At 41.6% G+C, this 25848-nt stretch overlaps 1 protein-coding gene across 3 annotated transcripts in view; it reads right to left on the bottom strand.

The window, feature by feature from the left end:
• The window catches only part of flt4 (fms related receptor tyrosine kinase 4), a 120584-nt gene that overhangs the window by 69785 nt on the left and 24951 nt on the right, over window positions 1-25848 (bottom strand). For all 3 annotated transcript variants that reach the window (XM_077022740.1, XM_077022741.1, XM_077022742.1), the window contains 2 exons: window positions 22881-23836; window positions 5490-5586 (listed from right to left, as the gene is read on the bottom strand). In XM_077022740.1, coding sequence (XP_076878855.1) covers window positions 5490-5586; window positions 22881-22938 — 155 coding nt within the window. In that variant the 5' untranslated portion in view covers window positions 22939-23836. The remainder of the gene's footprint in view (window positions 1-5489; window positions 5587-22880; window positions 23837-25848) is intronic.

Genomic DNA, 25848 nt, shown 5'->3' with positions numbered 1-25848 from the left:
GACGGTACATTTTTTTTTATGCATACTGTTTTGCTAATACTGCAAACATGGCAAATGGTATTATAGTCATCAATATTATAATACAGTTTTTTGCAGATGCTAAGACCCAATTTCTGAATCTGTCTCTTTTGTCAAAACTTAACACACAGCAGACAATGCCACACACACACAACAGGCAAAACACCTCACACTTTTAGAAAAAGCACACACTTCAACCAAAACTCTTGCCAAAACCATATTATTGCATATAAACGCTACACACAAATATCAGATGATTAGCCTTTCATATATGTGACTACACACTGAAGTGACAAATGGAAAACACTACTACCATGTGTTTGAGTGTTTGTAGTCTGCTGTGAAGGTCTGTCAGAGGTCTCACATATACATGAATATTCACAAATACTGAGGTTATGTCTACATCTGCAGACATATGTCTGCAATGGAACGGCATCCGAGCCAGCCCTGACATATTCAGCACATTTACACCATAAAGTAAAACACAATTACAATGGGAAGGTTTTTATGGTTTTGCATGAACACTACAGCAACACATGCTGCATATACTGTAAACACAGGGACAGCCAAAACAACAAACAAAGAAAAACAAAAACACAAAATAACCTCAAGCTTCCTCCATCACCTGCTGAATGTATTTGAACTGGGGGGCCAAAAAGAACTCAACAGTAATGGAGAGTTTGGTGGAGGTGAATCACCACAAATCGTGGCTGTTCACTGAACCAGTTTGTACTGGTCGCCAACCCCCCCAATGCAAATCCATTCAGCACGCGAAGGAGGAAGCTTGAGGTTATTTTGTCTTTTTGTTTTTCTTTTTTTGTTGTCCATGTGTTTACAGTATATACAGCATGTGTTGCTGTAATGTTCATGCAAAACCAAAAAAGAACTTTCCCCTTGTAATTGCGTTTTACTTGACAGACCTTCACAGCAGACTACAAACTGACACGTGGTAGTAGTGTTTTCAATTTGTCACATTAGTGTGTAGTTGTCATATGGGGAAGGCTAATCATCTGACATTTGTGTGTAGAGTTTGTATGCAATAATATGGTTTTGGCAAGAGTTGCAAGAGTTTTGGTTGATGTGCTTTTTCCAAAAGTCTGAAATGTTTTGTGTGTTGTGTGTGTAGCATTGGCTGCTCTGTGTTAAGTTTTGACAAAAAGAGACATAGTTTCAGAAATTGGGTCTTAGCATCTGCAAAAAAACTGTATTATAATATTGATGACTATAATACCATTTGCCATGTTTGCAGTATTACCAAAACAGTATGCATTTTAAAAATGTACCGTCGTTTGATTTGAGTAACCATCATTGATGGAGATTTATCAGGTTAAAATTTTTTTTATTATTTTTTTTAATGGCCCACCTCCACCCCCCCATCTTTGGAGGACAACTTTGTTTTTATGTACAGTTCAAATGACAATTATAACAATTATAACAATATGCAAAGTGATAATTATTGGGGTTAGGTGGACCAAGAAAAGAGGGGGAGAGAAAGAATAAAAAGGGAAAAGACAGAAGAGCAGGGGGAAATAATAAATAAATAAATAAATAAATAAAAATAATAATAATTATATATGAAGAAAAAAAAAAAAAAAAAAAAAACCCCAACCAGCTCGAATGACCACAGCAAAGTAAAGCAGAAAGTGTACCAAAGACATTTAGCACAAATTACGTGATGTATGTGTGAGTGTGTGTTTATGTGTAACCTAGTTGTGCAACATAGGATAAATGTACGGAATGTACTTACCAGCAAGGATAGAAAGCTAGGACAACATTCCCCCAGAGACCAGAGGTAGGCAGAGAAAGACCCGGGAATTCCACCCGCCCACGGCCCCCCCAGGAGCTGTGGAGCCCCAGGGCAGCACTTCCCAGTGACCCACGCATGCCCGCCCCCACAAGCGGGAGAGTGAGAACCCCGGACTGCGCCCCCTTAGCCAAGGAGTGCAGGTCCAGGGGAACCATAGGAAACAGAGCCCCCCCCCCAGGACGCCCCCCCCGCCGTGGGTCGGTAGCAAAGCCCCAGCTTCACCAACGGGTGAAGGAAGGCCTTCCCACCCCTCCACCCCCAGTGCTGTGTTATGTGTAGGTGTTGGTGTATGTGTATGTGTGGTAGTGTGTGATACTATGGTGCTGTTAAAATTGAGGGGACAGGTGTTGGGACCAACGTCGACAAAGCCCCGGCCCACTGGCCAGTGTTCGTCCACACCGTCCCCTCAAAGGCCCTCAATGTCTAAGGTGCAATAAAAACTGAGGGACAGACAGTGGTGAGGAGACGGGTGAACCATGGCAGCAGGCCCACCTCGTCAACCTCTGGTTACACGCCTGCCCCCCAGGATCCTAAATGTACAAGGACTGTGTGCGTGCGTGCGTGCGTGTATATGTGTGGGGGGTGGGTGGGTGGAAATGCGTAGGTCCAGAGGAAATGGTCCTCTGGAAGAGGAGAGCCAGCTAGCTGACTCACTGAGCACCGAGCTTCACTGCCCCACCGACTCGAGGCAGGGAGTGGTCGACCCGGGGAGACCGGGCGGGCAGTTCCCTCCATCACCGCATCCAAGCTCAGATCCCCACCGCCCCCACTACAGAGAACAGCTGGTCTGGACATCCACATACACCTAAACACATATTCTCTATCGCATACGTATACACCCACACATTCATCTCTTATATATATCTCCACCCACATATACACACATATAGGTTCAATTTTTCTACATCCAGATTTTTTTAATAAGCACTTTTGATGAATCACGATTTATGGTTCACCCCACTCTCCACTACCCTGCCCACCCCTACTGCCCCACCCAGTGTTTAATTTGTAAATCAAACGATGCCGGAACGCACCGGTTTGATTTGGTGCACCATCATCGATGGATGGAGATTTACAGTTGTGATCAAATTTATTCAACCCCCAATGCTGCGAAGGGTTTTATGGAATTCAGTGCACATTTGTAATTGTGTTCATAATGAAATCTTACAAGGACTTGTTAAAGAACTAAATGCAACTAAGATAGCATCAATTTTTTTTGTCATAAAGTATTAAATGGCCTTTTTGTGATTTCTTCATTGACACAATTATTCAACCCCTTTACGACTACCACTCCTAAGAACAGAGGTTCATTCCAGTGTTTTCCATCAGGTATTGAAAACATCTGTGGATGTCAACGAGCAGCAATCAAGCATGATAAGCACCAATTAGGCAGATTTAAAAGGACTGTGATACTCAGCTCCTTCTAGACATCTACTGGTGTGTTTCCAAGCATGGTGAAGGCAAGAGAATGGTCCCAGAAGACAAGAGAAGAGGTTATTGCTCTTCACAAGAATGGCAATGGATATAAAAAGATTGCGAAGTTGTTAAATATTCCAAGAGACACTATCGGAAGTATCATTCGCAAGTTCAAGTTAAAGGGCACAGTGGAAACGTTACCTGGTCGTGGCAGAAAGAAGATCCTGACCGCGACTGCTGTGCGCTACCTGAAGCGTAATGTGGAGAAAAATCCCCGCGTAACTGCTAAGGAACTGAAAAAAGACCTGTCAGATGTGGGCACTGAAGTTTCAGCTCAGACAATAAGGCGCGCACTGCATAACGAAGACCTCCATGCCAGAACGCCCAGACGCACCCCCTTGCTGACTCCAAAGAACAAGAAAAGTCGACTGCAGTATGCCAAAAGTCATGTGGACAAGCCACAAAGGTTTTGGAACAGTGTACTGTGGTCAGATGAAACTAAATTAGAACTGTTTGGGACAATGGACCAGCGCTATGTTTGGAGAAGGAAGAACCAGGCTTATGAACAAAAGAACACCTTGCCTACTGTGAAGCATGGCGGGGGGTCAATTATGCTTTGGGGCTGTTTTGCTTCTAATGGTACAGGAAAGCTTCAACGTGTGCAGGGTACCATGAATTCCCTTCAGTACCAGGAGATCTTGGAGGAAAATGTGATGGAGTCAGTCACAAACCTGCGGCTTGGGAGACGTTGGACCTTCCAACAGGACAATGATCCGAAGCACACATCCAAGTCCACTAGAGCATGGTTGAACATGAAAGGCTGGAACATTCTAGAGTGGCCATCGCAATCACCAGACTTAAATCCAATTGAGAACCTCTGGTGGGACCTAAAGAAGGCAGTTGCAGTGCGCAAGCCTAAGAATGTGACTGAACTGGAGGCTTTTGCCCATGAAGAATGGGCTAAGATACCCATAGGTCGCTGCAAGACACTTGTGTCAAGCTATGCTTCACGCTTGAAAGCTGTCATAACTGGAAAAGGATGTTGTACTAAGTACTAAAAAATAATGTCACTAGGGGGTTGAATAAAACTGATAATGATGTGAGCACAGTAAAGACATTTGTGGTTATTCCATCATAAATATTATGTTATGTTTGTCTAATTTATAAGTGCCTCTTTGATATAATTGTAAATAAGATGACTGAAATGATCAAAATCAATGTCAAACTGGCCAAAACACTTTATTTCAGTGGGGGTTGAATAAATTTGATCACAACTGTATCAGAGTTAATTTTTCTGCATCCAGGACGTAGTTGAAGTTCTGTAGCAGTTGGCCAGTGTCTCTCTTTTCAACGCCGTAAACGCAGCTGTCCAGGCAGCCAGGCGCAATGTGCTTAAAGAAGTGAAAACCACACAGGAATTGCTCTCTCTCTCTGTCTCTCTCTCTCTCTCTTTCTATCTCTCTTTCTCTCTCTGATCTCTCTTGTGGCCCATCCCCTACTACCCCACCTCTCTACAACTGCACAAATCAGCTTTGCTACAAGCCCACCTAGATATCTAGTGTTGCAAATGTCAAGGCGCAGATTTAAGAGGTTGTGACATTGAATTTGTGGTTGTAAAGCCAAAAAAGTGATTTTTCTAAAAATAGTGACGATCAGATTGTGTCAAAAAAAAAAATGCAAATTTTAGCTTACAAGTTCTCACAACAAAAATACAAGTACATATTTTGTTTCACAAGATCTCGGTTCAGGTCCTTCAAGTTCTCAAGTTTTGCAACATTACCTCCATATAGAATCTCCTTGTTAGGTAGCATGCATCAGATAAAAGTGACTTCTGCCCTTACAATATTACAAGCACAATGATGTTCTGAAGTTTAGTCAAATCTACATAACACATAATACTGCCCATGAACAATGCTGCATGTAGCCACAACTGATATTTTCCTTCCCAAGGTACGTTTGTTGCTGCTGAAAACATCGTTTTGGCCAAGGAATTTATAGAAGGATCAGAGATAAATGGTGTCAGGTTGCTGTTTTCTTCGTATATGTTCACATTGCCAGTGCTGTTATCTGAAAAATAATTTCACCTTCCTCACTGCCTTCATTCCCTCTGTGTATGTGAAGAACCTTGTTATATAACACCAGTAATATGATACAATTAATAAATGTTTTCACATTAAACATAAAAATGTTTTGCTATATTATATATACACTTTAAACAGCTTCTTGTGGTTTAATACATTGATGCTACCTGCATGTGATGCTCAGCGTGTCATTGGCATCAATCACAAGCGTGTCTTTGGTGCTGTTGAGGATAGGTGGGGTCATAGAAAAGCCAGACACCAGACCTGATGGCACAGAGAAGAAAGGGATTATTTCTTTGTTTTGCTTCATGTTTAGAATCTCACACAATTCAAAACAAGAGGTTTGTGTCAGGCAATCCATCATATGCCAATGTATAACAGATATAGTCTTGTGTTTAAAACGCTCCAAATGTTTTAATTTATTGACTTTTTACATTCACTATTGCACACCAAGCACCAAGTACAACAAGCATGTGTCAGGAGAAATGTGGTACACTTATACCCACAGGAGACCCCGCCTCCAGCCCCACAGGAGACTCCACCTCCAGCCCCACAGGAGACTCCACCTCCAGCCCCACAGGAGACTCCACCTCCAGCCCCACAGAAGACTCCACCTCCAGCCCCACAGAAGACTCCACCTCCAGCCCCACAGGAGACCCCACCTCCAGCCCCACAGGAGACCCCACCTCCAGCCCCACAGGAGACTCCACCTCCAGTCCCAAAGGAGACCCCACCTCCAGCCCCACAGGAGACCCCACCTCCAGCCCCACAGGAGACTCCACCTCCAGCCCCACAGGAGACTCCACCTCCAGCCCATACAGGAGACTCCACCTCCAGCCCCACAGGAGACTCCACCTCCAGCCCCACAGGAGACTCCACCTCCAGCCCCACAGGAGACTCCACCTCCAGCCCATACAGGGGAGTTGCCCACTCCACTTCACTCCACCTCCGTTCACTCCCACAGTCCAATTCACCTGCTTATTCAATAATCAGCTGCACCTGTCCCTTATCAGCCTCACACCCTGATTTAAGCCCACAGGTCCCACAAGTCTGTGCGGTGTATTCCTTGTGTCTGCAGGACTGAGCCTGCTGGAGTGACTCTGCTCATGACATGCTTCATGCTTTAGCAAAGCTTCAGCTGGTGCAGAATGCAGCTGCCCACCTTTTAACTAGCACAAGGTGCAGGGAACACATCACTCCTGTGTTAGCCTCCCTTCACTGGTTACCAGTAAAGTTCAGGGTGGATTTTAAAGTTCTGGTTTTAACCTATAAGGCTTTGCATGGTGAGGCGCCGGAATACATCTCTGAGCTCTTAGTTCCCTATGGTGGGTCAAGGTCGTTGAGATTAACAGACCAACGGTTTCTGACGGTTCCAAGAACTAAATGTAAGCAAAGGGGGACTGTGCTTTTGCTGTCTATGCTCCTAAACTATGGAATTGTCTTCCTCTCAATATCAGATGCTTAGATTCTACATCTTCTTTTAAGAAATTGTTAAAAACCCACTTTTACTCGCAGTGCGGTTGGCGAACGAAAATTGTTGACGTTGTTGAGGCCGTATACTCCAATCTAGGAATCTAGCACTAGGACCCTGGAGCCTCCCCTCATAAAATTCCAGACATTTTAAGACATTTTTAGGCCTTGAATATGGAAAACTAAATTTAAGACATTTTAAGACTTTTTAAGGACCCGCGGGTACCCTGGTTGTGCTGGACATTAAAAACACCACAGCACCACACCACGTCTGCTGCTTCTGTCACCCTGTCACATTACCATCTTTCAGATTTCAGGCTCTTATTTTATGACATATTGGAAGAATAGACATTAAAATATGACACAAAATATATATTGTACATAAGTGTCACAGATGTGTTCTCAGTAAAACTTTAGAGCCTGCAGCAAGAGCCCCTTTGGAGAGTATTAAGACCTGCGCTCCATTGGAACTTGTATGCATTGATTTTTGGTCAGCTGAGGACAACAACAAGTCTGTAGATATTTTGGTGATCTCTGACCACTTCACCAAGTTGGCACATGCATTTCGATGTCAAGACCAAACTGCACGGACAGTTGCAAAAAAGCTTTGGGATGAATTTTTTTGTGTTTACGGTTTCCCTCAGCGCATTCACTCCGACCAGGGAGCCAACTTTGAGAGCAAGCTAATCGTGGAGCTCCTTAATTTGTGTGGTGTTCAGAAATCTCACACGACTCCTTACCACCCTATGGGCAATGGACAAACGGAGAGGTTTAACCGTTCTCTCGGTAACATGTCTTTACCTCCAGGATCTAAGCAGAAATGGCCGCAGATGATTCAGTCGATGACGTTTGCATACAACTGCACTGCCCATGAGACCACCGGATTTGCACCATTCTATTTGATGTTTGGTAGGGTTCCCAGGTTACCGGTTGACCTCATGTTTAAAAATGTCCTTCATGATAGTGACGTCTGTGATTATAACACCTATGTTACATCTCTGGTGGATAATTTGCGTTCTGCCATGCTTTTAGCGCAGCGTAACAGCGTGAAAGAACAGAAACGGCAGTCTGACTAGTATAACAAAAAGGCCAAGGGTCTTCCTCTCTCTCTTGTGGATCAAGTACTAGTGGCTAACAAAGGGGTTAAGGGGAAACGGAAGCTTTCTGATAAGTGGGAGCCACTTCTTTACACGGTGGTAGCCTCAAAGCCTAATCTGCACGTTTACAAGATCAGGGACCGAGAGAGAAATGAGCGTGTGGTGCACCGCAACCTACTTCTTGATGTGAGCTTTTTGCCTGTCACTACAGACACAGACGGTTGTGACTTTCACCCTGCTGGTGATTTTGCTAGTGATGTAACTGGCTCTGATGCACGTGAGACTGAAGTGACCGTTGTGGACACTGGAGCAGCCACTGCTGCATCTTCTCTAGCCGCTTCTCCCTCTTGGTGCAGTAATGATGACCGCACAGCATCATGGGTTCAACGGCAATCTTCTGCTGTGTCGAGCTATACTGTGGAATCAGATTCCTGTCCCGAGACTTGGTCCTCTGTCCCTGAAGGGCCAGTTGATTCAGATGCTACTGTAGATCACCTGCCTGTTCTCCACTTCATTTGTCCTTCTGACGAGCACAGCACCGACTTGAGTAGTAGGTTCACCTCACGTTTTGGTAGGGTGCTCAGACCTGTTTGCCGTTTGATAGACTATGACTCAAAGAGAGTCGCTACTTGACACTGAGAATGTTCGCTCACCTTTGATGAATGTGTGAATTTTTATATATATTGTTATTATTAGGGGTCCAAGCAACAGGGGTGCTGGAACCCTATTGTATTTGTTCCGATTAATATTATTAGGGGTCCAAGCACCAGCGGTGCTGGAACCCTATTGTATTTGTTCCGATTATTATTAGGGTTCACACACACATAGTGTGGGAACCCTATTGTAATTGTTAGGATTTTTCTTTCTTATTCTTTGTCCCATTTTTTGACCTAAAACGTATTGTGCAGCCTAGACCGTAATGCCTAGAAACCCCAAACTTGGCAAAAAGGTTCAGTTACCCCCAAGGACCAGATTCCCATACAGGGACCCAAATTGGCCTGATGGTGGCGCTATAGCAGACCATATTGACTTTTTGTCCATATCTCCTACACCGTAGGTCCTAGAACCAAAATTCCAGTTCCTATACATTCCTTGACTAAATTCAATAGGACAATTAATATACAACCATTAAGCTCCGCCCACTTAGATTTCGAGTTAATTTGCATAATGTGCAAAATCACACACATATTTGAGCGCGAACTAGTCCCTGGATTTTTCACATACATGCACATATGTGGTATCAAAACGTTCAGAAGAGTCTGAACTTTAAAACGTATCAACAAAAATGCTAATTTCTTCACTACCTAGTCAGTATAAACCAATCAAATGAGGGGGCGTAAATTCAATAGTAAATTTTGCGCATATGGAGCTCTAACTTAAGAAAACTTGCATGTAATGAGATGGCACTTCACAGACAGCTTCCCTGTGAGGGTCTGGGGCAGCTCGCAGAGGTTGCCATACCTCACCTGCTAGGGGGCGCTATAACATGCAAAAATTTGCCCCATGCACTCAGATTGGCCGATCCACATGAAACTTGACAGACATCATCTATGGGCCTCTGGGAACCAGGTCCTAAAGCAGACATGCCATACTTCCAAAATGGCTGACGTAATCGGCCAATCCGTGATCGGCACGCGTTTGACAGGCTTACCATTGGTCGATCTGCACGAAACCTCTTGGGTGTGGACAAGTGCACACCCCCTATGACATAATCCAGCCGGGTGTCGATTGGCCACTGGGGGGCGCTATTGCAAAAAAAGCAAGTGTATCCCCTACATAATTCCACTTGGGAACATGCAATTGGACTCTTTTGATTCCTTGCAGTAGTGCGAACAACTTTCCCATTACATGTCCTATTAAAAAAATGCAGTTTATTTACAGTTAATAATAGTTTGAAATCATCACTTTTCATACTGCTCCTAGGATTTTCATACTATCATGTCAAGCAAAGTCTTATAATACTCTACAGAGTGTGAAATCAAAAAACAATCCAAAGATTTTGGATTTTAGGACACTTATACCTGCTAAATATTTTTTTAATGGACAGCATCAATACATATAATATTCATATTCTTAAAGCTCTTTCATATTTTACCCAATTCTGACCAAAATGCAGAAGCCCATTCAGAATCCCATCCTGAACAAATTTGTCAAGTTTCATCTAAATCGGTTATCGTATGGCTCTACAGTGCAGTATTATATACAATGCATAAAAATGCATGTAAAGTCCCTCTGTCACCTTCTCCTTCTCACACGCACGTAAGCTGAAACTCACACACTCAGTCTCTCTCTCACTCTCACCCACATTCCCCCTCCCATCTTTGTGCCCTAAGTAAACATTGCTCTGGCTACCTAGATCTCTCTGTGTCTATTAACCAGGCACACACACATACAGGCGCAAGCAGGCCTTCCTATAGCATTCACAATGACACTTCCCTAGCCATACCCACCCATATCTCAGTGACTAACACATGCTCATACAAACTGATATTTGGCTTCTTTTTTGTCTCTCTCTCACACAAACACACAGACACACACACCTTTATACCTATATGTATGTATAGTTTCTATGTATACTTATGTATGTATGTATGTATTAGTATATGTTGTCATAGTTTGAATACATATACTACCACACACACACACACACACACACACACACACTTCTACCTAAATGTATGTATAGTTTGTATGCATATCTATAGTATATGTATAGTATATGTCAGTCATACCAGTGATGTCAGTCATATCAGACATGCCAGTTCAGTCATGTCAGTTATATCAGTCATGTCAGTGATGCCAGTCATGTTCTGCCAGTCATGTAAGTCATGTCAGTCCTATCAGTCATGTCAGTCCAGTCATGTCAGTCAAATCTTCAAATCATTACAGTCATGCCAGTTATGTCAGTCATATCAGTCATGTTAATTTTGTTCGTCATGCCAGTGATGTCATTCCAGTCATGCCAGTCATGTCAGTCATGCCAGGCTTTGCAGACTACATTCATACTTTGAATACACAGGCAGTCATGTTAGGCGTGCTACGTGTACAAGGAGTGAAATAACAAAGCATAGTCTCTGGCTCCCTCAATCTCTCTCTGTCAGTAATATACAGGCCCAATCATGTATAGACAAGTGCAGGCCTTCCTATACTGTTCACATAGATGCAGCCATAGCCAGATGTGCTATTTTTGTGTCTCCCTTTCTGACACACACAGATGTCATCACACTCTACATCTGTAGAGCACACACTGGCCAAACCCAAACAGCTTTTTTTTCACTTTTAGGTCTAAAGGACCTTTTGGGCTTCCTTTTGCCTATTGAGGCCAAAATGCCTATTGGTGTGTGAACCCGCCAATCGCCGCTTGCGGCTATATTTATTCTTCTTTTTCTGCCCTAAAACGCATCGTGCAGCCTAAACCGTAAGTCGTACAGACTTCTCCTTTGGCCAACTGGTCAAGGACACCTCCGCTACTCAGGCACCCAACGCCAGCCATATACGCCTATAGGTGGCGCTATAGCGCACACAAACGCGCAAAAAATTTTCACGCCTACACCGTATGTCGTAAACAAAAAATTCCAATTGCATCTGATCGGCCATGTTCCATTCTACAAAAAATAAAATTGTGGCCATATGCTCCGCCCCTTAGATTTCGAGCTAATTTGCATAATATGCAAATACACACACATTTTTGAGTGCGTACTAGTCCCTGGATTTTTCACATACATGCACATATGTGATATCCAGGCGCTCAGAAGAGTCTGAACTTTAATTGTTATGGAGCCAAAGTGCACATTTCTGCACATGGGCGTGGCCACATGCATCACAAGTCAAGCGTAGAAAATTCCTTCGCCAAAAATCCACATATTCTGCTATATCTCAGGCATTCTTTCACGTATTCATACCAAATTTCACATACATGTACCTATTGGGTGTCTAGACCTGCACATACATTTTGGCAGACATGCACACCTAGGTGGCGCTATAACGGCCAAAAAACTCTCCTGCCCTCCATGCTTTCATGTAGAAGGACAATCATGATCTCATATGATTCTATGCAAAATCACTAACAACTTTGTAATTGCAAGTGCTTTGCAAAAAAGTACAGATTTTTGTGTATAATCCAATACATATAATTTACACTTTTCATACTAGTCCTAGGATTTTCACTCCATCACCTCAAATCACATATTATAATATCCAGCAGCATGTGAAATACAAAACTGGTGGAACAAATTCTAAGATTCTTGCAATTTAATATTTTTCATATGCATCACAATGGTACCGTCATGACATATGAACTGCATATTTCAAAAACTCCCCTATATAATGTCTGATTGTTATGAAAATGGACAGACACATTCAGAAGACCACTGAGGTGATATCTGCCAAGTTTGTGCCAAATCCATCCACAAATGGTTGTACTGTGAATATTTTCATTTTCTATGCTGAACATGCATGCAGATCAAAGGTCATTCTTTTCCTCAAAAGAGTTAGAGTTGAGCCTGTAATCCAGTCAGACCCATTAGCTCAATGGGTAGAGCAATGTGCTCCCAGCCACAATGCACGTGGACAACGGGGGTTCGAATCCCACGTTGGGCAGTATTCCACCATAAGTTTAAAAAGCTGCCATTTAGATTCTGTTTTTTGAGCAGGTACTTCATTCACGAACGTGCTTCATATACTTTCATGTACATTTCATAAAGCTTTACATAATGTTGTGCCAGTGGGTGCAAAATCTTGCCAAACCTCAGCTTGGACCCCGTAATCGCCGCTTGCGGCTATATTTATTATTATTCCGCTTCTCCGCTAAAACGCGTTGTGCAGCCTAAACCGTAAGTCCTACAGACTTCTCCTTTGGCCAACTGGTAAAGGACAGCTCCTCTACTCAGGCGCACAACACCAGCCCGATCTGCCCATATGTGGCGCTATAGCGCACACAAACGCGCAAACATTTTTCACGCCTACACCGTATGTCATAAACAAAAAATTCCAACTGCATCTGATTGGTCATCATCCATTCTACAAAAAAGAAAATTGCAGCCATATGCTCCGCCCCTTCCTTTTTGAGCTAATTTGCATAATATGCAAATACACACACATTTTTGAGCGCGAACTAGTCCCTGGATTTTTCACATACATGCACATATGTGGTATCCAGGCGCTCACAACAGTCTGAACTTTGATTCTAGCAGAGCAAAAGTGCAGATTTCTGCACATGGGCGTGGCCACATGCCTCACAAGTCAAAGGTCAAAAAACCCTTCGCCAAAAATCCACATTTTCTGCTGTATCTCAGGCATGCTTTCACATATTCACTCCAAATTTCACATACATGCACCTACTGGGTGTCTAGGCCTGCACATACATTGTGGCAGACATGCACACCTAGGTGGCGCTATAACGACCAAAAAACTCTCCTGCCCACACCGATTGGCCAAATAACTCAAAACTTGGTACGCATCATCTATATGCACCTACGGCACAGGTCCTTGACCTGCACTATCATATGTCCAATATGGCCGCCGCTATCGACCAATCAGCTTTCAGTCAGCTAAAATGCATCGTGCAGCCTAATCCGTAACACCAACAGACTTCTCCTTTGGCCAACTTGTAGTACTCCTCTCTGCTACTCAGGCACAACACGCCAGCTCGATCCGCCCATAGGTGGCGCTATAGAGCGCAAAAAATTGTCACGCCTACACCGTATGTCAATAACAAAAAATTCCAATTGCATCTGATCAGTCATCTTCCATTCTACAAAAAATAAATTTGAAGCCATAAGCTCCGCCCCTTATATTTCGAGCTAATTTGCATAATATGCAAATACGCACACATTTTTGAGCGCAAACTAGTCCCTGGATTTTTCACATACATGCACATATGTGGTGTCAAAATGTTCAGAAGAGTCTGAACTTTGATTCTAGCAGAGCAAAAGTGCACATTTCTACACATGGGCGTGGCCACATGCCTCACAAGTCCAAGGTAAAAAATTCCTTCGCCAAAAATCCACATATTCTGCTGTATCTCAGGCATGCTTTCACGGATTCACACAAAATTTCACAAGCATGCACCTATTGGGTGTCTAGACCTGCACCTACATTTTGGCAGACATGCACACCTAGGTGGCGCTATAACAGCCACAAAACTCTCCTGCCCACACCAATTGCCCAAATAACTCCAAACTTGGTATGCATCATCTATATGTACCTATGGCACAGGTCCATCATAAATCCAAGATGGCCGCCGCTATCGACCAATCAGCTTTCAGTACACCTTTCACAAGCTTATCATATGCCAATTAACATGAAACTCACATATTATGTTCATCTACACACCCTCTAATACATATTAAAGTATGACAGGAATTGCACCACTAGGTGGCGCTATACTAGAAATTCCTGAATTACTCCTACATGCTTTCATGTAGAAGGACAATCATGATCTCATATGATTCTATGCAAAATCACTAACAACTTTGTAATTGCAAGTGCTTTGCAAAAAAGTACAGATTTTTGTGTATAATCCAATACATATAATTTACACTTTTCATACTAGTCCTAGGATTTTCACTCCATCACCTCAAATCACATATTATAATATCCAGCAGCATGTGAAATACAAAACTGGTGGAACAAATTCTAAGATTTTCACAATTTAATATTTTTCATATGCATCACAATGGTACCATCATGACATATGAACTGCATATTTCAAAAACTCCCCTATATAATATCTGATTGTTATGAAAATGGACAGACACATTCAGAAGACCACTGAGGTGATATCAGCCAAGTTTGTGCCAAATCCATTCACAAATGGTTGTACTGTGAATATTTTCATTTTCTATGCTGAACATGCATGCAGATCAAAGGTCATTCTTTTCCTCAAAAGAGCTAGAGTTGAGCTGCTAGAGTAGAGTTTAAAAAGCTGCCATTTAGATTCTGTTTTTTGAGCAGGTATTTCATTCACGAACGTGCTTCATATACTTTCATGTACATTTCATAAAGCTTTACATGATGTTGTGCCAGTGGGTGCAAAATCTGGCCAAACCTCAGCTTGGACCCCGTAATTGCCGCTTGCGGCTATATTTATTATTGTTATTCTTTTTTTTTTTCTCCGCCTGCTGTTTGATGGATAGTTGTTTATTTGTTTTTTTTTACTCATGTGTTTTTCTTGCCACTTTATTGGAGGACAGCTCCTCCTAGGATTTCCCAGTAATTGTATGTGACATGCATTTTGAGGTGTAAATGGCACCTCTTGGTGTCTATGGGGTATCTGGGGCCTTGCCGGGCGCCAGGCGGTCCTCAGGTCTCCTAGCCCTTCATTTGGGTAGCGTTTTGCTGGCATATGTCACCGTTTTCTTACTGGTTCATGTAATATTGCTGAGTGTTTTTGTGCGTCTTGTGATTTTGTGTAATTCTGGGGGGTGAATGTAACCAGGTTGATCTGTCAGTTGTGTATAATTACACAAAATGTACTGTATTTGTTTATCTGTTTATCTAGTTGTGTATATGTGGGATCCAGACTCCTCCCCTTTCTGTTTCTTCTTTTGTGGTGTTTTCCACCCAAGTATAAATAGCGACCACCCATCTTGACTCTCCCCTTTTCATTGTAATATCGTGGGAGAGGTATGTCACTATTTGTTATCCACCCATTTTATTTCAGTTATGGTGGTGATGGGGAAATGTTTTACAAATCTGTTATTTGTGCTTCACTCACTTTTCTTCTATTATGCTTTTAGAGTGCTGGAGTGAGTTTGTCAGCATTGTTCAATGCACTTGTACTAACAGAGTGAGTTTGTCAGCACTGTTCAATGTACTTGTACTAACAGAGTGAGTTTGTCAGCACTGTTCTATGTACTTGTACTAACAGAGTGAGTTTGTCAGCACTGTTCTATGTACTTGTACTAACAGAGTGAGTTTGTCAGCACTGTTCTATGTACTTGTACTAACAGAGTGAGTTTGTCAGCACTGTTCTATGTACTTGTACTAACAGAGTGAGTTTGTCAGCACTGTTCTATGTACTTGTACTAACAGAGTGAGTTTGTCAGCACTGTTCTATGTACTTGTACTAACAGAGTGAGTTTGTCAGCATTGTTCTATGTACTTGTACTAACAGAGTGAGTTTGTCAGCACTGTTCTATGTACTTGTACTAACAGAGTGAGTTTGTCAGCACTGTTCTATGTACTTGTACTAACAGAGTGAGTTTGTCAGCACTGTTCAATGTACTTGTACTAACAGAGTGAGTTTGTCAGCACTGTTCAATGTACTTGTACTAACAGAGTGAGTTTGTCAGCACTGTTCAATGTACTTGTACTAAGAGTGAGTTTGTCAGCACTGTTCTATGTACTTGTACTAACAGAGTGAGTTTGTCAGCACTGTTCAATGTACTTGTACTAACAGAGTGAGTTTGTCAGCACTGTTCTATGTACTTGTACTAACAGAGTGAGTTTGTCAGCACTGTTCAATGTACTTGTACTAACAGAGTGAGTTTGTCAGCACTGTTCTATGTACTTGTACTAACAGAGTGAGTTTGTCAGCACTGTTCAATGTACTTGTACTAACAGAGTGAGTTTGTCAGCACTGTTCTATGTATTTGTACTAACAGAGTGAGTTTGTCAGCACTGTTCTATGTACTTGTACTAACAGAGTGAGTTTGTCAGCACTGTTCTATGTACTTGTACTAACAGAGTGAGTTTGTCAGCATTGTTCAATGTACTTGTACTAACAGAGTGAGTTTGTCAGCACTGTTCTATGTACTTGTACTAACAGAGTGAGTTTGTCAGCATTGTTCAATGTACTTGTACTAACAGAGTGAGTTTGTCAGCACTGTTCTATGTACTTGTACTAACAGAGTGAGTTTGTCAGCACTGTTCTATGTACTTGTACTAACAGAGTGAGTTTGTCAGCACTGTTCTATGTACTTGTACTAACAGAGTGAGTTTGTCAGCACTGTTCTATGTACTTGTACTAACAGAGTGAGTTTGTCAGTACTGTTCTATGTACTTGTACTAACAGAGTGAGTTTGTCAGCACTGTTCTATGTACTTGTACTAACAGAGTGAGTTTGTCAGCACTGTTCTATGTACTTGTACTAACAGGAGTGAGTTTGTCAGCACTGTTCTATGTACTTGTACTAACAGAGTGAGTTTGTCAGCACTGTTCAATGTACTTGTACTAACAGAGTGAGTTTGTCAGCACTGTTCAATGTACTTGTACTAACAGAGTGAGTTTGTCAGCACTGTTCAATGTACTTGTACTAACAGAGTGAGTTTGTCAGCACTGTTCTATGTACTTGTACTAACAGGAGTGAGTTTGTCAGCACTGTTCAATGTACTTGTACTAACAGAGTGAGTTTGTCAGCACTGTTCTATGTACTTGTACTAACAGAGTGAGTTTGTCAGCACTGTTCTATGTACTTGTACTAACAGAGTGAGTTTGTCAGCACTGTTCAATGTACTTGTACTAACAGAGTGAGTTTGTCAGCACTGTTCAATGTACTTGTACTAACAGAGTGGCTGATCCAATAAAAGAAGATCGCCTACAGAGATTGAATGTGGATAGTGATTCTTACACAACACAGAAACACACACACACACACACACTCACACACACACACACACACACACACACACACACACTCACACACACACACTCACACACACACTCACACACACACACACACACACACACACAAACACACACACACACACACACACACTCACACACACATAAGCATGTGGATAGTGATTCCTACACAACACAGAAACACACCGGTCACATAAGGACAACATATTTCATATGTGTATTAAGCATGTGGATAGTGATTCTTACACAACGCAGAAACACACCAGTCACATAAGGACAACATATTTCATATGTGTATTAAGCATGTGGATAGTGATTCTTACACAACACAGAAACACACCAGTCACATAAGGACAACATATTTCATATGTGTATTAAGCATGTGGATAGTGATTCTTACACAACGCAGTAACACACCAGTCACATAAGGACAACATATTTCATATGTGTATTAAGCATGTGGCATCAGTGACTATAACAGCTTTAATTTACTGCAAAATACTGTACTGTGTATTCATAAAGAAACCTTGCTTTGTTTCACAGTGGGTTTTTTAATATACAGCAGATTAGAATGTCTTATAATTTTCTAGAAATTTTGTTTTATGTATATTCCCTGAGCACTACTGGTCAGAAAACCAGAATCAGCTTCTCTCCCTGCTGTGATGCAAAGCAAAGCAATTATTATTGTCCTTCTTCCTCACAGGCCAATCACTCACATCCCAATCAGAAATATTTCTGCACCACATAATTTCATGTACACAGTTCGACACCCTTGGATGCCTCCTGACAAGAGGTTAGTGTAAATATCTGACAGTAATGGGTCGCAATACAACGAAATCTTTATACAGACAAATCTTAAACAAAACCAAGAGGCAACTGCCAGCATGTTTTTTATTCAGGAGTCCAGTGCATGTGGGTATGTGGGTCCATGCTGCAGAAAATACATAATCCCCTCTGCATGACAAAATATATCATCTACAATCTGATTATTGCCAGGACATTATCCTCTCCCAGTGTGTATATACCACTGTGCTGGCCTTTCTGGCCAAGCTCCCATGACATGCCTCAACAGGCACAGGTTCTGCACATCTGGGATTACTCTGTAGGTCTGGAGTTACTCTGTAGGTCTGGGGTTACTCTGAAGGTCTGGGGTTACTCTGCAGGTCTGGGGTTACTCTGCAGGTCTGGAGTTACTCTGTAGGTCTGGGGTTACTCTAAAGGTCTGGGGTTACTCTGTAGGTCTGGGGTTACTCTGTAGGTCTGGGGTTACTCTGCAGGTCTGGGGTTACTCTGTAGGTCTGGAGTTACTCTGCAGGTCTGGGGTTACTCTGTAGGTCTGGGGTTACTCTGCAGGTCTGGGGTTACTCTGTAGGTCTGGGGTTACTCTGCAGGTCTGGAGTTACTCTACAGGTCTGGAGTTACTCTACAGGCAGTGGCGGACTTAGCAATGTAGGGGCTCAAGGTGAATTTAGCTAGGGGGCTCATCAACATTAATATGCGAGAAATAAGTTAGCTAATCATGGGCCCCTACAGTGGGCTGCAGTGGGAGGGGCCCAAGGCAGTTGCCTAGCCACGCCTCTATGCAAAGACCGCCTCTGTCTACAGGGCTAGAGGGTCCCCTTCTGTATTAGGTGCATGTCTGTATTGTGTATTCCAAATCCTAACAGAGAGAGAAGACAACGCTCCCACACTGAAAAATACAAACAGCCTGTGGTCACCACCGACTTCTCGAGGTTCACTTCATCTTTTCAGTTGTGCATAGACCAAAAGGATTTAAGGTGGAGGCCACAACCTTTATTCAGCTGAGAGCACTCTAATAATTGATTTTTATGCAACACAGGCATAAAACTCATCCACTCATTTTACCTGGATTGCTAATTAGAAAATCTAGCAAGCTTGAGCAAAATCCTGGTGAGGACTTTTAATCACGGCGCCTGGAATTATATATATATATATATATATATATATATATATATATATATATATATATATATATATATATATATATATATATATATCAGCATAGACTTTGATTCCTTTGTTGTCTGAAGGGACATGGGCCAAAGAGTGCATGTGCATCCATTTTGTGCACATTTCTAGTGCCCTTCCTATTTCCTTGCTGGAGTGAAGTGAGGATGTTGGCAGGACAAGAGAGAGACATCACTGTGTTTCCTATATGCTTGTACCCTAACTGCAGTTTCCTGCACCCTGCTTTCCACTAGAGTGTTTCATTTGCCACTACATTCTGTCATAAACTCCTTCCCCCTGGCAAAAGAAAGATCATTTGCACTGACAACAGCAACAAAACGCAGAGAACCAAAACTGTCATACTGACAACAGACGAGCTTGAGTCCAACTTGCAAGAATGTTTTTGCAGTAACCTTAATGGATGATTATTGCTTGGTATTAACCAAACTTTGAAGAAATATAATGTACAGACTAATGTTGGATCTATTAAAATGGCCAAATCATTATTTCATATTTTAGATAATGATGTTTTCCAAATAAATCTGGTGTCGTGGTGACGAACCAGCCACAGAAAAGACAGAAAGGTCAGAAAGAGGTAAGGGTGTTGGATAATGGGTGTGTGAGGCAAGGAGGAAGCTGGTGGTTTCCTCAGTGCTCACCAAACACTCTTCTTCCCATGAACCCTTATTGCCCTCACTGACTGGGCGTGTCTTTCTGGTGACCAGAGAAACCAGCACCTGTGACTGAACTGTTGCCATGTGCTAAGTTGACTAAAATGAATAAACTTCAAATTTTGACTTTCAAGGGCATTTAAGATGGATCAAAACTGAATCAAAAATACTAGTGATAGCCTGACAGAAACTGTTCCCTAAAATGATTTCTGTTCACTTGACCAAAAATCCATGTGATACTAAGGGATAAATTATACTGCACTGAAGGAAAATGCTTTATTTTAAAGCTGCTTCAAAGCAATTCAGGAAAATGGCTGTATTCATTAAAACACTCTCGATTCTTAAATAATTGCTACTCACGGTGAGGACATAACTCTATTTATCTATCTAGGATATCTATTTAGATTTTTTGTTTGTTTTAAACAGCTTTTGTTGATTATTGCAGACAGTGAACACTGGCCTATTATGGCAATCAGCCGACTAAGGAAGCCTTTCACATCCTGATTCTCATGCCTCACTTATTTTTTGTGACACCCTAATGTCCATAACATTAGATGAGACCAGTCTAAATCATTTAAATTAATAAAGTACTTTCTGCACAAGAGAAAAGACAGTAAGGTTTAATACCTATGAAACAGTATGGTGGGAGGGGTGGAGGATATGTGGATATGAATGAACTCTCTTCAGCATTACCTTACCTTTTTTGAGTCTTATGTTGCTAATCAATAGGATGATAATATATATCATAGTGAGTGGATTGTTTAATGTAATCAACGGTGAAGACTTTATGTGAAGCATTTTGACTTGCCAGTGTGTATGAAAGGTGCCATATAAATAAAGTTTCCTAACCCTAACCCTTTGATTCTTAAGATTATTGTCTACTCCAACGCCATAATGTGAGGAAGACAAACAAGGGTTTCATAAAGGTAGTAGAGTCTTTATGTATCCTTTTGGGCAGGGTTCGAATTACGGGGGGGATTGGGGGGGTCAGACCCCCCCGTTTAAGGCATCAACCCCCCTAAAGGGGCAAAACCAATAATTTGGGGGGGGGTCAAAACATTTAGATGTACTTCTCACATATAATGTTAAATACTACAAAAAAAATGCAGTGTCTATGGCTGGAAGAATATTCTGATACGATTTCAAGCACCCCTAAAGTGGATCATACCATTCCGTGTTAATAGCCATTCGCGTTTGCCTGCCTGACTCATTATCGGTCAGGTGGCTTTTGTTGTATAATATATTATGACTATAAAGGTTATTGTGTGATATGTGCTACATACAGCTGATGTAATGGATTTATCATTTACGTGCTGTAGACATGGATGGTAAGACTTCAGTTTACTGAAGCACGCGCTTGCGCTGTACTGGTTTTCATTTACACCCTGAAAAAACTTGACACCCCCAATTATCATTGTATAATTCGCACCCTGCTTTTGGGTGTCATAATGACATCACTGGTGCCTTGCCATTCAGATTTTAAAGAACATCCAGCAGTTAAGATAATGAGGAATGACACATTGTCTAATTGTATTTTATTCGCTATAACTGCATTAACATTCAACAAGTGCATGTCTTCGACTGCTGCTCTAGGCTCTAATCTGTTAGGCTTTTTCTGACAAAAAAATTATTTTGTCCCTTCAAATGTCCAATTTTAAAATTTTCGATTCAGCTACAGTTAGTGATTTATTTAGTTATTTGGCTCTAGTAGCTGTCCATCTTGTTTGCATTTACAGGATCGAGTTTGCCCCTAGATGTCTAGATGTTTCCTGGGTCTTTCTAACTGACACTTGTTGATTTTGGAGGATTTTAATTCACTTTTTATTTAGAATTTAATCAGAAGATCTCACACATATTACAGTTTCAGATTACTCTTAGAACACTATAGTTACTATGTACAGAGAGTCAGTGTGCTTGGAAACATTTTCTTCAGAGTAGGAGAGAACTCGGGAGAACTCAGGGTTCTTGTTTTTTTACACATCACTTGTGTAACTTTTACAGACAGAAATATATCCATAATAATAATATACTCATATATCCCTTGCTGAGAATCTGATTTCAAAGTAGGAAACGGGTCACAGGAATGCATGGCATGCATCATCATCATCGTAGTGGGAAAAAAGAGATACATCAACATCTGAGAAAGTGGAGCCTTATTCAAAAACATTCAACATCACACATTGAGAAAAAAAAACAAGCACACTCAACATGCTGTTTGTGATGCTTTAACAGACCATCACACAAGTAAAGTGTTTTTCAGTGGAATGAGTGATGGTGATACCCAAGATCAACATTTCTTCTGACTGCTCGGCACCACAGTATTATGACAGGACCAGTGTTCAAATCAAAATCAAATCAAATATATTTGTATTTGTATATATATATGTATAGCGCTTTTCACAACACATGTTTTCACAAAGCGCTTTACAGGATTTACAAGGTTAACAATACTATGGGTCCAAACGTCGTATGTTCAGATAATAGCTAAAAGTTCATTTCGACACATTAACAGTGACTTTTAAAAAACAACACATCGCACCGTTACTGCGAAGTAATATATCGCGGCTGGTCCCCATCACTTATTGTCAATTTAAAAACCTTGGGAACATTTAGACTTACAGTTAGACCTGAGTACCAAAAGGAACATTTCATACATGACAGCACAACTGAAAAACGTGATTTTTTTTCATATACCGTCTCAACGGAAAGGAACTTCTGCGCCGTAGTTCAACTTTTCACATCAAACACATCAAATACGCGATCTCACCTATGAAACACGCAGTCTCAATCCAAATCCTACAGAAGAACGTAAAATCCCTCTTCATTTCCAGGTTTCCAGTCACCGAATGTTTTAACAAGTCTGCTGGTTTTCTGGTGTCATTCGGTAGTTCAGTAAGAGAAACAATAACCTCGGAGTCCTCAGGTTAAAAGAGCGCTTCTCTCCCTCATCAGCTTACGAACGGATGTACACTAGGACGACCAGCCCCACACCCCAACAGTTTCGTAGGGATGTGAATGGATTTACAATCGTTTCCCTTTCCTCTACTTGTGACAAATTCGTTTATCCGCACCTTTTCATTCACAAAATCCTTGAACGGATTTTCGGCAGAAAATATGTTAAGATGATGACTAATGTAATCAGAATGTAATAACGGCAAGTTGTGTACATCTTTGAGGTACTCAATGCAGGGATGGATGCAACAATCGTTTGTTGACAAAAAAGAAACCATTTTCGCCATTTAGAAACTTATTCAGAGCAACTTAGAACACTTCGTCTACTCATAGAACACAGACAGTACAATAGGTTAGAGTCAAAGATACTGTTGAACACAGAAGAAATGCAAAATAAGCACAGTGCTAGAACATAGTCAATTCACAGGAGTATAAAATTCCACAGGATTAGTCGTCATTTAAATATGATACAAATAGTTTTTAATCTGTGTATGATGACAACAAGAGAGTCTGCTGTCCAGACAGCCAGTGGAAGTTCATTCCACCATCAGGACACAGAATGGTCTTGATGCTTATTCATGACACTTGATGCATGTCCATTCAAGTTGATGTAGGGACGGGCTAGTGTATTTTTGGCTTTGTAGGTGATGCCAGTCTGATGCAGCTACAGGAGGTAAATGCAAGAAGCTGAGGAGCAACATGTGTGAACTTCAGAAGCAGCAGTAGATCTGGGACTCTGTAGATCTGGGACTCTGTAGATCTGGGACTCTGCTGTCAATGGAGGAGCATCGACAGAAATATGATTGACAGGTATTGACAAGCAAGCATGACTTGCTTAACTATTAACTATTGGTGACTGGTAGTAGACTGGTTAGTAACAGATAAGGAAATAGACAAGTGAAGAAATGCAAAATATTTCTTCTGTACGTGAACAGAAGAAATATTTTGAGGCATGTGTGTGTGTGTGGAGCAGTGTTTAGGTTACCCCTAGATCTAGGGTTCACCTACACACTGCTCTACCAATATCTACCAATACTTCAGTGACTAATCATATTCTAACAAATATGGAGAGTAACCCAGACACACACACACACACACACACACACCTACCTATCGGGTTCAGCTACACACACTTCCCATACACACTCATACCTTATAGATGAAATATCATGTCTCTATATATACTCATTTTATGCCAGACCTGCTGCAAACTCTTGGTGGATGTCGCTGTGAATGTATATTTACTTCGAAACTGTGCAGGCACCATGTTCATGCTTTCACTTTGTATTCGAACAAAGTCAAAGTTAAATATATAAAAGTTAAATATATAAAAGTTATGAAAAGTGCAATATATATATATATATATATTGCACTTTTCATAATACATGTTGGCACAAAGCAGCTTTACAATATTAAGGGTCCTGTCACATCCAGCTCCTTCCCAGTCCTGTGTCATCTGCCCTAGCCCCGCCTTGTTTCCCCGTCTCCTTGGTTTCCCTTCCCTCCACGCACATTTCTTTTGTACATCCCAATCAACGTGGAATTGAGCGCACACGAGAGTGGCTGACTCCTCCTGTGACACGCCCCCCTATAAATATGCAAATTAATTTTTATATGCCCTGCAAGTATGTCTCGCTGCAGCCTGTAGGAGGGCGGAGTTGGACATCCAACCCCGCCCACATCCAACTCCACCCTCTAATGCGCTCTTGTGCGCCAACCCACTACTTCTTCGTTCAAGAAGAACTGTATGGCACTTGAAATACGCATAACATCTCAAGAGTTCGAGAGGCCCGTCGTTGCGCTTAATTTACACATACCTCGTTTACTTTGTGTATCGTTCCACGTATGTTATTCATTATTCGTCTGTACATTGTGTTTTTATTCAGTGAAGATGTGGCCCACACAAATTCTGGCTTATGCTACTGGTGTCAATGATTGTTAAACTGTTATTATAAATTAGAAATTATTGTTGATTGTCCTATGTTAGTCTCACACACAGCAGGTGCTCTCAGTACTGTATTTACAGTCTTGAAACAAAAACTCTTTTGTTTAATGTCATAATGTCTGTAAATAGCACAATATAAATTTTAAATTGCTTTTTACGGGTATTCACGCATAATCACTACCATACTACTATAAGTAAAACACAATTAAAATGGTAAGGTTTACTGTTTACTGGTAATGTTGATGATGAAGGGGTATGTTGGTAATGTTGATGATGGAGAAGGGGTATGTTAGTAATGTTAGTGATGGAGAAGGGGTGTAATGGTAATGTTGATGATGAAGGGGTATGTTGGTAATGTTGGTGATGGAGAAGGGGTGTAATGGTAATGTTGGTAATGTTGGTGAGGGAGAAGGGGTATGTTGGTAATGTTGGTGATGGAGAAGGGGTGTAATGGTAATGTTGGTAATGTTGGTGAGGGAGAAGGGGTATGTTAGTAATGTTGGTGATGGAGAAGGGGTATGTTGGTAATGTTGGTGATGGAGATGGGGTATGTTAGTAATGTTGGTGAGGGAGAAGGGGTATGTTGGTAATGTTGGTGATGGAGAAGGGGTATGTTGGTAATGTTGGTGATGGAGAAGGGGTATGTTGGTAATGTTGGTGGTGGAGAAGGGGTGTAATGGTAATGTTGGTGATGGAGAAGGGGTGTAATGGTAATGTTGGTGATGGAGAAGGGGTATGTTGGTAATGTTGGTGATGGAGATGGGGTATGTTGGTAATGTTGGTGATGGAGATGGGGTATGTTGGTAATGTTGGTGAGGGAGAAGGGGTGTAATGGTAA

The sequence above is a fragment of the Brachyhypopomus gauderio genome, chromosome 11, assembly GCF_052324685.1.
Source record: "Brachyhypopomus gauderio isolate BG-103 chromosome 11, BGAUD_0.2, whole genome shotgun sequence".
In the NCBI taxonomy this organism is placed as follows: domain Eukaryota; kingdom Metazoa; phylum Chordata; class Actinopteri; order Gymnotiformes; family Hypopomidae; genus Brachyhypopomus; species Brachyhypopomus gauderio.
Note: the sequence above shows the minus strand (reverse complement) of the source record. Positions and strands in the feature narration are given on the sequence as shown.